This window comes from Rhinopithecus roxellana, chromosome 3, assembly GCF_007565055.1.
Source record: "Rhinopithecus roxellana isolate Shanxi Qingling chromosome 3, ASM756505v1, whole genome shotgun sequence".
Lineage (NCBI taxonomy): Eukaryota > Metazoa > Chordata > Mammalia > Primates > Cercopithecidae > Rhinopithecus > Rhinopithecus roxellana.
Genome location: NC_044551.1, coordinates 57,918,024 through 57,933,486, shown reverse-complemented (window position 1 = coordinate 57,933,486; position 15,463 = coordinate 57,918,024). Strand labels below are relative to the sequence as shown.

The window sequence follows — 15,463 nt, the reverse complement described above, 5'->3', positions numbered from 1 at the left end:
AGAAATTTTCAAAATAAAAGGATAAGGCAAAAACACATATTTGATTGAATATTGCTGATAGTCCACTGTTTTACCTACAAAAATGGCAATTTCATATTACCCAATGAATAATGAACAAAAGAGCACTAGTGGAACTGTTAGCGGTGGCAGGTATCCAAGTTACCTGTGGCGAATCTGTACAGGGTCTGTAGCAGCCTCTATTCTTGCCACCTCAGAAGAATTCTACTGAGGGTCATAAGACAGAAAAAGAGACGGAGGCAAGTTTCAGAGCAGGAGTAGACGTTTATTAAAAAGCTTTAAAGCAGGAATGAAAGAAAGGAATATATACTTGGAAGAGGCCCAGGCTGGCACCTTGAGGTCAAGGCCCCATTTAACCTTGAACCTAGCATTTTACATGCTGACTTACTTCCAGCGTCTTGCACCCCTTTCCCTTCATTCTTCCCTTATGCATGGTGCCCTGCCTGCGCTTGGGAGGTGAGCATGCACGGTGTGTTTACTGGAGTTGTACACATGTTTACCTGAGGCTTTTTCTTCCCTTTTCTGATGGAATGCCCCTAGAAGGTCATACTTCATTTTTTTTCTCTTAATGCGCATGCTCGAGCCCACTTGCCCAGTTCCTGAGATCTTACTGGAAGCTGCTGATTATCAATTTCAGGTATTTTTACCTATTCAGAAACTGCCTCTCCCTGGCACTGGCTGTGACTAATTATCATTTTAGAGAGACAGTGTAACAGCTGCTGGACCATCACTTGATGGTTGCCTGATGTTCCTTTGTGAGTAGGGGAGCCCTCTCCTGCTCCACTCATGCCTGACTAGCTACCTACTTGAGGCAAAAGCACTTCTGGCGATAAGGGGAAACTCAAGAACAATAAACTAAAAAGATAAAGTAATGATCTTGAAAGCATTTACTGTTGTCTCTCTATGTATATATTTATAGCAAAAACTGTATTACAAGGAGAAATTGACAAACCTACCCTAGAGAAAACCTGGTTTATGTTCACAGAGACATGTACAGCTGCTCATTTCAGCATTGTTTATAATAGCAATTGTTGACAAATTAATACTTGTATAATCTTAGGTACTTCTATCAGAAGTTATTAGACAAAAAAAATAAGGTGGAGAAGAGTTGAACAAGCAAACAGATATAGAACCCTTTTCAACAAATAGCAGTATATGGTTGTGTTGTTTAACAACAGGGATACACTGTGAGAAGTGTGTCATTAGGCAATTTCATCTTTGTGTGGACATTATAGATTATACTTTCACAAACTTGGATGTATAGTCTACTATACATCTAGGCTGCGTGGTATAGCCTGTTGTTGCTAGGCTATGAACCTGTACAGCGTGTTCCTGTACTGAATAGTGTAGGCAGTTGTAACACAGTGGTAAGTATTTGTGTGTCTAAACATATCTAAACATTGACAAGGAACAGTGTTATAATCTTAGGGGACATGTGTTGTCTATGTGGTCCATCATTGACGTAAACACCATTATGCAGTATGTGACTGTGTTTTTCAAATACTTAACAAATCTTTCCTAAATTTACTACATCCTAGGCCATGAAAGAAGTCTCATCAAATACCAAAGAACTAATATCATACAGATCCCATTCTCTGATAACAGTGTAGTAAATTTAGAGATTGACAATAAACACAAAGCCTGAAAACTCCATATGTTTGGAAGCTAAAAAGAGTGCTTCTGAATGATTCATTTGTTCGGATATCACAGTGAGGAAAACTTGTTCCAATAATATGGCAGACTAGACTAAGAAACAACTAAGAAACTTGTATAAAATGTGCAATACATATTTTAGGTACATTAATATACTAGGAAGAAAATAAAGAATTAAAGAATATTCAAAGGCCAACAACCGAAGAAAAGGAGAAGTTCCAGGAATTAAGCCTTGAGGGTATTTGATTAACCCAAGGCTCTTGAACTTCTATTTGTCATAGGCCGACAGGATGCAGGGGATAAAAGCAAGGCGCAGGGCCCTGCCCAAGCAAAATTGGAACTCTAATTAGGGAGTCTTTGATATAAACCTAGGATTCCCAAAGGACTTCACTCACAAAATAAGAGACAACTAGAAACTACCCCTAGCATAGACTTGTAGTGAATCATTAGTGGATCGTGAAATGAATTGTTTGGTCACCATTAGCACTGGTTGTTTTAAACACTGAATATAGAAATCCTTCAATTAACTTTTGTTTCAGTTTTTTTGTGTTAGAGTGTATTTATCCATGAATGTGTGTGTGAATGCACTTGGTTGCATTATTTTTTACTGTTCTCAGTTGTTAAGAAAACTTAAAAGCTGCTACCCTAAAGAAAACCTAGTACATGTGCAACTGCTTATTTCAACACTGTTGATAATAGAGACATGTACAACTGCTTATTTCAACACTGTTAGTGAACTACTGGAAGCAACCTATGTTTCTATCAATAGTACGATAAATAAATAAATATAATTTTCATACAGTAGAACATTATCAATTAGATAAAATGAGCAAATTACACCTGTTATATTAACATAGATAAATCACAAAATATTGGGTGGCAGGAAAAAATTGCAGGTATAGGTATAATTGAGTTTATTTTTTTCAGAATACACATCACAATATGTTGTTTGGGAATGATGGAGACCAACTTTAGTGCAGTTGCTTCAGAAGACAAAAAAATTCAATGAGATTGAGAAAGTGTTGCAAAAATTGATATAAGCTCTCCAGCTGTGTGCGTGTGTGTGCACAGGCATGCGAGTGAGCTTTTTCCTTAAATGGATTGAAAGTGAGCATGACAAAATGTTAACATATGGATGATAGGTATTTAGGTATTGGTTATATTATTTTCTGTACTTAATAGTGTTTGTAATATTTGACTTTCTAAAACATATATGTAAGTGGATAACTGTTGTAGTTTTCTTATAGGGTAGAGTCTTTAGGGAAATGATGCAAGAATTAAACGTTTAGGTATTCTTTAGTAAAGCATATTTGGTTATATTAATGCTCGTGTATTATTATGCCAACTTTAATTAGATGAAAGGTATATAATTCCATGAGTACGTTAGTCAGACTGGGAAAGAAAAGGTATGGCAAAGGAATACAATATAAAATCCCAAGTATGATGGTATTTTTGTATTTACTTAGTTTAGTTAAAGATATTACTGTATTTTTAGAAAGGGAAATAGAATAACTCAATACTTTGAAATCCATAAGAAGTGGTCCCCAAAAATGCTTATTGAATAAGGAGTTCTGATGAAGAAAGGAAAAAGTTCTTTCTCAGTATTGCATTCATGGAAAAGTATAGGAAAAATAACCAAACTACTACCAACTGAATAAAAGTTAAAGCTTTCTACACTATATTATTGAAATTGTAACTTATTGGTTACCATGAGGTGGCAAAACATACAAAAATACATAATGTATCTTTAGTTTTATCATTCACATTTTTTTGTTTGTTTGTTTCACTTAGCTGGTCACCTGACTTTTGAATGCCGCAATTTTCTCCGAGTAGACCCTAAAAGGGACATAGTTTTGGATGTCAGCAGTACAAGTAGTGAAGACAGCGATGAAGAGAATGAAGAACTGAATAAATTGCAGGCATTACAGGAAAAAAGTAAGCAATATTTTTTTTTCCATTCTTTAGAAATGTTTGTAAATGTCATATTATATCATGCTTTCCATTACACTTACTAAGATCTCTTGTATAGTTTATGTAAGAGCCACTGCATAGGAAACAAGTTTTAAATACTGTAAGTTTCTTGCCTAAAATTGAACAGCTAAGCAATTACAGATCCAGGAGGCAAGTCTATTTCTGACACACAGCTTATGTTTTTTGTTGTTGTTTTTTCCCCATCACATTAGGATATGTGTCAAATGGCTGAAAAAGTATGATTTAAGATTCGGTTTCTAGTCCTATTTGGCAATTTGTTTTAGCACGTGACTTTCACCAAGTCACTTAACCATCCTGAGGCTCGGCTGCCTTGTGGGATAACACAAAATATTGGATTGTCAAATGATGCTCAGGTAGATCAGCGATGTTAGCCAGTATCAAGCTTCACTAATAATTTCAAGTATACAAGTGATCATGAGGCATAGGCAAAGCAGAGAGTTCTGGGCATGCCAGTACAGCTCCCCAGGTGTTTCCTTTCTACTTCAGAACCCACTCTGATCAATGTTAACAAGAAGTTCCTTTATTACTTCTACCAAAGAAAGTTGATTTGGTCATGAAACATACGCATTTTATGCTTGGGAGCTACACCCCATAAATCCATAGATTCCAGGTTTGTTTACCATCAGCAATCTCAGTTACATCCTACTAAAAGGACGTAAATAATAATTATGTAAATAAGGATTCTGTGGCTAACAGATATCATTTATTTTTTTTCCAGGAGATCTGTTGTTAGTGTGTTTCAGAGAGATTTCTCCAGGTCACTCTCTGTCTTTCCTGGGTACATCCTCCTCTCTCCCTAGAGAGAGAGTGAATTGCAGACCTATTATTTAATCCTTTCTTTCCCACGTTGTGTATAAAATAGCTCATCCGTGCCGTGGGGTTTTTAGGAATAAAATGTGATGCCATAAATTAAACTACTTTGTAAACTACAAAATGCAATATGGTAAATATCACTCTGAAATAAAATATAACTTGTTTGAATATAATCTTAGACAAGGAATGAGAGTTATAAATTTTAAATTCATTTTAGTTTAGATTATCAATGAACATTAAACAATAAACTTTGTTTTTAATATCAAACTTTCCATATTATGTCCAGTTAAGTGAAGAAGTCAAATGTAAGGTGCTAGAACAAGCTAAAAAGGAAAAAGAGGCAGAGAATCCCAAAGAGGGCAAACAAGAATCATATTATATATGAGTATATACAGCTTCAGGGTAAAGATAGTTGATTGAATACACACAGTTTTGTTCTCTACTGGAATACCACTAAAATGACAGATGTAGAAAAAAATTTAAAGACATCAACTCACAAGGGCAAAGAAAATGAGTTAGGAGGGAATAGCAGTAAAATTTTGGAAACTGAAAAGCAGATGGGTGATAACTGATTACACTCTTGAAAAAGCCAAATTCTTTAGCAATGTGGAAAGCTGTGAAGTAACCCGATATATATTCTAAAATCCCCTAAAGACATGATAATTAGTATCCTTGGGTGCCTCTGGCTGAATATAAGGCTAAAAACAGGAGGATTGGTTTGAAGTCTGCAGGAGTTAAACCTTCAGTCCCCTTCCCCTATGAAGTCAGATGACTTCATCACCCCAGCAGACTACTGGAGGTTTATTTTCTAGACAGGGTAAAACATAAGTTCTTTAGACTGGGACACACTAACCATAGCTGAAAACAGGGAGGAAGTTAAAGGCTGAGAACTTTCCAGCCCTCTTCACCTATTTGGTTGCCAGACATATATCACAATTAGTCTAGGAAATACTTCACTCAAATGAGTCCCAGAAAGAAAATGTCCAAGAACTGAATGACATTAGTTTTACAATTGAAAAGGTTCCACAAGTACCAAACACAGAGCTAAAAATAGACCCACACAAAGGCACACCATTATAAAACTTCATTATCACAGGGAACAAGGAAAATATAATCCAGGCTTCCAGGATCAGGGATTAAACAAGTCATCAGTCAAAGATCAGGAGTCAGAATAACTTTCCACTTCTTTGAAGCAGTCCTGAAAGCTAATAGATGTGGGGAATGCCTTCACATTTTGGAAGGGAAATTATATCCAAGTCAGAATAATATTCTCAACCAAATTATTAGCCAAGTGTGAAAACAGAATAAAGTTGTTTTCAGATATCTTCTTTTTAGGTTGATTTTTATATATGGCATGAGGTGAAGGTACAGTTTTATTCTTTTGTGTGTGCATATACACTTGACACAAGACCATTTGCTAAAGACATCCTTTTCCCATTGTGTGTTCTTAACACCCCTCTTGGTCAGTTCATCATATATGCGTGTGCTTATTCCTGGACTTCCTATTCTGTTCCAGTTATTCTGCTCTCCAGTTCTTTAGAAGAATTCTATTCTTCTAATAGAATTTAGAATTCTATTCTTCCTATTCTGCTCTCCAGTTCTTTAGAAGTCTATGTGTCTGTCTTTATGTCAGTACAATACTATTTTAATTACTATAGCTGTGTAATATATTTTGAAATCAAGGAGTATGATGCTTATAGCTTTGTTCTTCTTAAGATTGCTTTGGCTATATGGGGTCTTTTGTGGTTCCATATACAGTTTTGGATTATGTTTTATATTTCTGTCAAAAGAGCCATTGGGATTTTGGTAGGGATTCCATTGAATCCATAGATTGCTTTAGATAATGCAGGCATTTTAACAATATTTTTTCAGTCCATGAACACAGATATTGTCAAATGCTCTTTCTGCATCTACTGAAATATTCATTTGATTTTTAGCCTTCCTTTTCTTAATGTGGTGTATCACATTTATTGATTTGCATATATTGAGCCATCCTTGTATCCCATGGATGAATCCCACTTGATCATAGTGGATGATCCTTTTAATGTGCCACTGAGTTTGGTTTGCTAGAATTTTGCTGAAGATTGTTGTATGTATGTTCATCAGCTGTATTGGTCTGTAATTTTATTTTCTTAAGGTACCTTTGTCTGGCTTTGGTATCAGGGTGATGCCAGCCTTATAAAATAAGTCTGGAAGTGATCTCTTCTCTCCAGTTCTTTAGAAGTGCTTTAGAGGAATTGGCTTAATTGCTCTTTAAATGTTTGGTAGGCTTCACCAGCAAAGCCATCTAGTCCTGGGCTTTTCTCTGTTGGGAGGATTACTGACCCAATCTCCTTACTTGTTACTGGTCTGTTCCTATTTTTGATTTCTTCATGATTTACTCCTGATACATTTTATGTTTCAAGGAATGTATTCTTGTAAGTTATCCAACTTGTTGGCATATAAATGTTCCTTGTATTCTCTTATATAGTTATATATTTATATAACACCCCTTTATATTTCTGTGACATCACTTATACTCTTTTTTCAGTTCTAATTTTGACCCTCTGTTTTTTTTTCAGTTAGTCTAGTTAAAGATATGTCAATTTTATCTTTTTATTAAAAATCTCTTAGTTTCTTTGAGCTTTTCTGTTGTTTTTCAAGTCTCTATTTCAGTTATTGTGGTTTTTTTTTTTTTTGTTCTAGTTTCTTAAAGGTATAATGTTTGGTTGTGTTTTTTCGAGACCCTTCTTTTTTTTTTTTTTTTTTTTTTTTTTTTTTTTTTTTTGACAGTATGAACCACCTCACTTGGCCCTCTTCTTTCTTAATAAAATCATTTATCATATAAATTTCCCTTTTAGTACTGCTTTTGCTGAATCCCATAAATTGTGGTGTGTTGTAATTTCATTTATCTCAAGATTGTTTTTTAATTTCTCTTTTGATTTCTTCTTTGACCCAATAGTTGGTCAGGTGTGTGTGGTTTAATTTCTACATTTTTGTGAATTTTCCAGTTTTTCTTTCATTACTGATTTACATTTTCATACGATTGTGGTCAGAAAAGATACTCAATATGATTCCAGTCTTCTTAAATTTGTGAAGACTTATTTTGTTGCCTAACATGCTCTGTTCTGGAGAATGTTCTGTGTGCTTGAAAAGAATGTATTCTGCTGGTGTTGGATACCATATTCTGTATATTTTGTTTTCATTAGAACCAGTTTCTCTATAAAACCTAGAAAGTAAACTCCTTATCCATCACTGCTAAGTGGAAGAGGAAATTATTCCCATAGCTACTGTTTTATTTCCTTAGTTCCTCATGACTTTTTTGGGACATGTTTGCAGTAGTCTGAAATTATTATAACTCCAAAAAAAAAAAAGAGAGGGACAGCTACTAAAAGGACAGCTAAAGTGACAATTTTAATGTCAGACCAAGTAGATTTCAAAGCAAAGAATGCCAGCAATAAAGAGGTTTTTTCCTAATTATAAAAGGGTCATTTGGTCAAGAGAACATAAAAATTCTAGGTGTTGGCCTGGCATGGTGGCTCACGCCTGTAATCCCAGCACTTTGGGAGGCCGAGGTGGGCAGATCACCTGAGGTCAAGAGTTCGAGACCAGCCTGGTCAACATGGCGAAACCCCATCTCTACTAAAAATACAAAGAATTAGCCGGGCATGGTGGCATGTGCCTGTAATCCCAGCTACTTAGGAGGCTCAGGCAGGAGAATCACTTGAGCCAGGGAGGCAGAGGTTGCAGTGAGCCAAGGTCATGCCACTGTATTCCAGCCTGAGCAACAGAGTGAGATTCCATCTCAAAAAAAAAAAAAATATATATATATATATATATGTATATATATATATATATTCTGTTTATGCACCTAATAACAAATATCTGAAACAAATCTTGGTATAACCGTAAATAAAAATTCTTATGGATAGACAAATTTGCAATTATAGCCATAGATCTCAACACCTTTCTCATTGACTAATGGCACAAGTAGACAGTAAATCTGTGAGGATATGGAAGACTTGAGTAACACTATCAACAAACTTGACCCATTTAACATTTATGCAACACCTCACCCAACAACAGCAAAATACACTTTTTTGTTGTTGTTTTTGTTTTGTTTTGTTTTTAAGTGCACCTATCAAGATAGACCTGATACTGGGCCATAGCAGAAAGCTACTTAGAAAATTCCCAAGTGTTTATAATTTAACGTAATTGTAAATAGTCTTGGGTCAACAAAAAAAAGAGCAAAAGAGAATTAGAAGGTGATTTTAACTGAATGAAAATAAAAACACATTTGTGGTATACCTCCAAAGAAGTACTTAGAGACAAGCTTATACCTGTATTAGAAAAAAAGAAGAAATGTCTCAAATCTATGACTTCAACTTCCACCTTAACAAACTAGAAGAAAGAACAAATTAAACCCACAGTAAGCAGAAGAAAGGGAATAATAAAGATCAGAGGTGAATAAATGAAATGGAAAACAAGACTACAGAAAATCAACAAAACCAAAAACTGGTTATTTGAGAAGGTCCATAAACTGAAAAATCACTATCCAAACTAATGAGATTTTAAAAAGAGAAAAGGCATATATTACTGATAACCAGAAATGAATTGATAACACTACAGATCATATGGATATAAAACGGAGAAGAGAATATTTTAAAGAACTTTATGCCAATACATTGGATAACTTAGATAAAATGGACAAATTACTTGAAAGATACAAACCAGCAAAAGTTTGAATAAGAAATCTAAAATGTGAAGAGTACCCCTGCATCTCTTAAGTTAAATGTTTAGTTTAAAAACTTCAGGCCGGGCGCGGTGGCTCACGTCCCAGCACTTTGGGAGGCCGAGACGGGTGGATCACGAGGTCAAGAGATCGAGACCATCCTGGGTAACACGGTGAAACCCCGTTTCTACTAAAAAAAATACAAAAAACTAGCCGGGCAAGGTGACAAGTGCCTGTAGTCCAGAGCTACTCGGGAGGCTGAGGCAGGAGAATGGCATAAACCCAGGAGGCGGAGCTTGCAGTGAGCTGAGATCCGACCACTGCACCCCAGCCTGGGCGACAGAGCGAGACTCCATCTCAAAAATAAATAAACAAATAAATAAAAATAAAAACTTCAACAAACTTCATGCCCAGTGGCTTCTCTTACAAGAAAACATTTAAAGGAGAAATAATAGAATTTGTATACAAAATCTTTTTAAAAATTGAAGGGAGGAGAGTATTTCTCAACTCAATTTATAAGACCAGCATTACCCTGATAACAAAACCAGATTAAGATATTAAAAGAAAAGAAAGTTAGAGACTTATTAATACAGATGCAAAAATTCTTAAGAGAATTTTAGCAAATTGAATCTAGCAGTATACAAAAAGTATATCATGACTAAGTTGGTTTTATTTCAGGAATACATTTGTTTTATATTCAGAAGTCAGTGTAATTCATGATATTTAAGAGACTAAAAACAACCTATATTATTGTTACAATATTTTAAGAAAAATTATTCAGCAAGTCCATCATATACTTCTGATAAAAAATTCTGAGCCAATTAGAAATAGAAGATAACTTTATTAACTTCATACAAAATCTATAAAAAAACAAAATGTTACATCATACTTAATGATAAAAGACTGAAGTCTTTCCATAACATAAGAAACAAGGCAAATATGTGCACTCATACCACTTCTACTCAACATTCTGCTGGAGATTCTAGCCACTGCAATATGGTATGAAAAATAAAGGCATCCAGATTTCAGGAAAGAGTTTAAAACTGCCTTTTTTTGCAGATGGAATGATCATCTATGTAGAACTATCTACCAAATCTATCAAAAAAGCTTCTAGAACTAATAACTGAGTGTATTTCTGTACACTGGCAATGAACAATCAGAAGTTAAAATTTTATAGATATCTTTTACAATAGCATAAAAAATGAAATACTAAGAATGTAAATCTGACAAAAGATATGCAAGACTGAAATGTATTTTACAAAATATTGTTGAGGGAAGTTAAAGAAATAAAGATATGCTATATTCATTGAGTGGAAGTTTCAATTTTAAAAGAAATGTCACTTCTCCCCAGGCAGATCTATAAATTCAAAGCAATCACAGTCAAAATTCCAGCAGGCCATTTGAGAAACTGACAAGCCAAGCAAGACCTTATCTCTAAAAATAAAAACAAAAAAAATTACAAGCCAATTGGAAATATAAAGAACCTAGAAAAGCCAAAACACTTTCAAAAGGATTAGTAAAATTGAAAAACTAACACAACCTAATTTCAAGATTTATTGTAAAGCCACAGGTAATCATGAAAGTGTAGTATCGATGTAAAGATAGATCAATGGAACAGAATAAACCCATGCATATGTGATAATTGATTTTTTAATCGAAATTTTTATTTTGAGAATATTGTAGATTAACATGTAGCTGTAAGAAATCACACAGAGACCCCTTTTGTTTGTCCCTTCCCTGGTTTCCCTCAATGGTAACGTCTTCGAAAATTAAGTTTCAAAGCAGGATGTCTTTAATACAGTCTACACAGAACATTTCCATCACCACCACGACCATTCATACTGTCTTTTGATACCTATATCCATTTCTCTCTTGCCCTCACCACCTTCCTAACCCTGTAAACCAAAACTTTGCTCTCTGTTTTTATAATATTGTCATTTCAGTAATGTTTTGTAAATAGAATCTTACAGTATGTAATCCTTTCTGATGGGCTTTTTTCACTAATTATAATTCTCTACAGACTGACTTAGGTTGTTGCATATATCGATAGTTCGTTATTTTTTGTTTCTGAATAGTAGTGTATGTTATGGATATACTACAGTTTGTTTAAGTATTTATCCACTGGATTGTCAGTTTGGGGTTATTATTAATAAAACTGCTATAAACAGGATTTGGGTGAACATAACTCTTTATTTCTATGAGACATATGCCCCAGAGTAAAATTGCCGGGTTGTTATGGTAGTTGTATGTTTCGTTTCCTAATAAACTGTCAAACTCTACAGTGGCTGTACCATTTTACGTCCCTACGAGAAACGTATGAGTGACCAGCATTTGACTTTGTCACTAGCATTTTTGTGCTTAGCATTCTAACACGTGTAGTTATAGCCCATTGTGGTTGTATTTACATTTTTCTAATGGCTAATGATGTTATGCATCTTTTCATTACTGTTGAATGTTGAGTTCTGAACATATATATCTGTGTGTGTATATATATATGTGGGTACATGTGTATATTTTGTATGTTCTTTATACATGTTGATATTCTTTATACCATTCTAGACACTAGTCCTTTCTCAGATACCTGTTTTGAAAGCGTTTACTCCCAGTATGGCATTTGTCTTTTTTATCCTCTGACCAGGTCTTTCACAAAGCAGTAGTTTTTAATTTTGATGAAGTCCAGTTTATCAATTTTTCCTTTTATAGACTATACTTTTGGTGTCAAATATAAGAACTCTTTGCCTATGCATAGATCTGAAAAATGCTCATATATTTTTTGCTAAAAGTTTTGTGGTTTTAATTTTACATTTAAGTCCATGATAAATTTTGAGTTGATTTTTATGTAAGCAGTGAGGCCTTGATTTATTTTGCCTACAGTTGTTCCAACACTATTTCTTAAAAAGGCTGTCTTTCCTGCATTAAATTGCTTTGCTTTTTTTTCACCCCGCCAAAAAGAATCAGTTGGTTCTATTTGTGTGTGCTTGTTTCTGGATTCTCTGTGCTGTTTTGTTGATCAGTGTGTCTTTGCCTCTGCTAATACCACATAAGCTTTATTAATATAGCTAAAAATTAGTCTTGAATGGGGATACCAATTCTTCCCACTTTATTCTTCATCAAAATTGTTCAAGCTATTTTACTTCCTTTTCATGTCCATAAAAATTTTAAATTCATGTCTATATTTACAGAAAGCTTTGCTAGGATTTTGAATAGGAATTGCATTAAATGTGTGTATCAGTTTGGAGAGAATGGACGTCATTACTTTGTTGAGTCTTCTGATCCATGAACATGATGTGTCTCTTCGTTTATTTAGAACTTCTTGGGTTTCTTTAATCAGCACTGTGTAGTTTTCAGCATATAAGTCCTATACACTTTTTATATACTTTTTTTGGAAAATTATAAATGATACTGTATCTTTAATTTTGTTCTCTGCATGTTCGTTGCTAATAAAAATGAATTGATTTTTGTATGTTTATTTTTTCTTCTTGCTGAACTCACTAATTCTAGATTTTTTGAGACTCCTTGGGAATATCAGTGTAAATTGTCATGTCATTTGCAAATAGGAACCTGAGCTGATAGAGTGTTTTGTCATTTCCAAGTATTTCATGTAATTGAAATAGGTGAGCTTCAAAAATCATATTATTCATTCTGCTTAAATAGTATAGAATCTCTCCCAGCATTTCATCACTTGCATTGTTTTAGTACTTCTGTCATAATGGAGAGAAGTGTTTCAGGACAAATGGCATTGACCAGTTTTCTAAAAAGCTGTTGGCATAACTGACAAAATCCTGGATACTAGAAATAGAGATAAGTAACCTATAGTACTTATTTGTACAATTTCTAAGTCTCCAGATGTACATTGTCATTGGATGTGATTTTTTTAAAAAATGCCTTATTTCCCCCATCCTGTTTTTCTTCACTTTGCCTTTAATCATTTTTTCCAACTTAGTATGCCAACCATTGACACCTTAGCTGATAGCACTCAGGAAAGAGGTGGCCAGTGCCACCTCCAGAAAGGAAGAGATAACTGAGAGCTGGAAGACATTAAAAATAGTTCTTGGAATTTCAAGACTGCTTTCCTCCTTAATACATATTATCTTTGCTCTGGCCATTTTTTTTTTTCCTTTTCTTAATTACATTTTTAGTTCTGTAAACTACATACTTCCCACTGATTGTCTTTAATAACTCACATTTTTTATATGTTCAAGACATCATAAACATATTGTCTTAGCAAAATGCCCTTTTGAGGCTCCTGTCATTTGGCTTTCCTGCTTCTTCCCATTTTTATTGTCTTCATATATCTACTTCAGGCCATTCCTCACGATTATTTGAAGACTCCTTTCTTTTTTTTTTTTTTTTTTTTTTGAGACAAAGTCCCACTCTGTTGTCTAGGCTGGAGTGTAGTAACACCATCGTGGCTTCATGAATCACTGCAGCCTCAAACTCCTGGGCCCAAGCAATCCTCCGCCTCAGCCTCCAGTGTAGCTGAGACTACAGGCATATGCCACCATGCCTGCTATTTTTTTTTTCTTTTATAAAGACATGGTGTCACTATGTTGACCAGGCTGGTTTCAAACTCTGGGTCTCACACGATTCTCCACCCTCAAACTCTCAATTGTCTTATTTTTCATCTCGAGTCCTCTCATTGTTCTTAGAGACTTTCTCAGATGACCTGTGAATTACTTGCCAACACCCTAGCTCATCTTCTGGACCTTATCATTGAAAATGATCTTTTCTGTCTCTTCACCTCAGCCACACATTTCCATGATTGCACCCTGGACCTTGTTCTCAGCCTCCAAAACTAATGTCATATACTCTAAGCTTTTTACGCCAAGTTCTTATCTTTCCAGTTTATTTAATGTAAAGACCCTCAGGCTATTGACCCACCACTTTCATTCAGTTAGTCTTCCCCTTATCTAGCTTAGATTCCATCATACATTATCATAATTATTCTTTTGCAAATATCAGTAACTGCCTTACTCCTTTCTTTATCTTTTACCCTTATGTAGCAAGACCCCAAATATGGATGATCCTCTCTTTGCCTTCTCCATGCTGATCTCCTTACAGCAGTGCAAAGGTAAAGAGGCAGACTTGTGTTTTTATAAATTCATGATCCCTAATATCAGCTTGCATTTATTTTTGCAAGTGCACTCTCCATACTTATTTTGTACCTTTCCCCCACTCTTCAGACTTCCCACTTCTCCCTTCCTCCTTCGGCTAATGACTCCCTCTTTCATTGACAAAATAGAAGACTCCAGATGAGAGCATCTTAGCTTCCAATTACTTAATCCACAAATTTGCATATATATCCATTTTTCTTTTCTTTCCTTCAGTTAAAATGGAAAGACTGTCCCTCCTTTCAAAGGCGTGTCCTACCATAATTGCTATGAATCTTTTTCTTCAAGAATTTTATTTCTTCAGTTATCCCCTCTCTACATCATCATTTCAATCAGCATCAATTTTTTTCTTGTTTTTCCCATCGTTCTTCCCTAGATCCTTTGCATCCCTCTAGCTAACATCCCATTTCTCTGCTGCTTTCTAGCTAAACTTCTCAAAAAAGTTATTTATTCTTACTTTCTCCACCTTTTTATTTCCAGTTGTTTTTCAGTCTACTTGTCAAGGACTTTAATTACTTTTTGCCAAATCTATTTGACATTTTTCTATCCACATTCTACTTGGCCTTTAGGTACTATCTGATAGGTGGCCCCTCTCTTCTTTAAGGTTCCTACTTCTTGGTTCTGGTATTCTTCCAACCCTGTGGCCCTTCTTTGTCAGTCTTTTTGATAGCTCTTCTTCCTGCTCTTCTCAGCCCATAAATGTTGGAGTTCCTCAAGATGCAGATGATCTTCCTGGGCTTTACTCCCTGTATTTTTTTCTCATCATTCTCTAACTAAATGATTTTATTTATTCCCCATAGTTTTAAATACCATCTGTAAGCTGATCAGTGTGTGTGTCCAGACTAATCTCTAAACTTCAGAATCACATACAAACTGCCTACTTCAGTTACCTACTTGGATGTCAAACAGGTCTTTTAGATCTCAAATGTCTACAATTGAAGTCTTCACTCCCCACCCACAGTTGTCCTTCAGTCTCCTACCCACTTCCCACCAATCCACATTTTAATCAGTTGCACTGCTAAAATCCTGGTGGTCATCCTTGATTCCTTTCGTTCCATCATCCTTCCCACACACATACCACCACCTCCACTGCCTTTATTCAGGACACCACTATCTCTGGCCTGCATTACTCCAGTTACTTTATTATTCCCCTGCCTTTTCTAGC

At 35.0% G+C, this 15,463-nt stretch overlaps 1 protein-coding gene across 2 annotated transcripts in view; it reads left to right on the top strand.

The window, feature by feature from the left end:
* SREK1IP1 (SREK1 interacting protein 1) overlaps positions 1-15,463 on the top strand; it is a 51,405-nt gene that overhangs the window by 23,666 nt on the left and 12,276 nt on the right. For both annotated transcript variants that reach the window (XR_004056399.1, XM_010368246.2), the window contains exon 3: positions 3,463-3,606. Coding sequence is in view for 1 of the 2 variants with exons in the window: in XM_010368246.2 (XP_010366548.1) it covers positions 3,463-3,606 (144 nt within the window). In the remaining variant the exon portion in view is untranslated. The remainder of the gene's footprint in view (positions 1-3,462; positions 3,607-15,463) is intronic.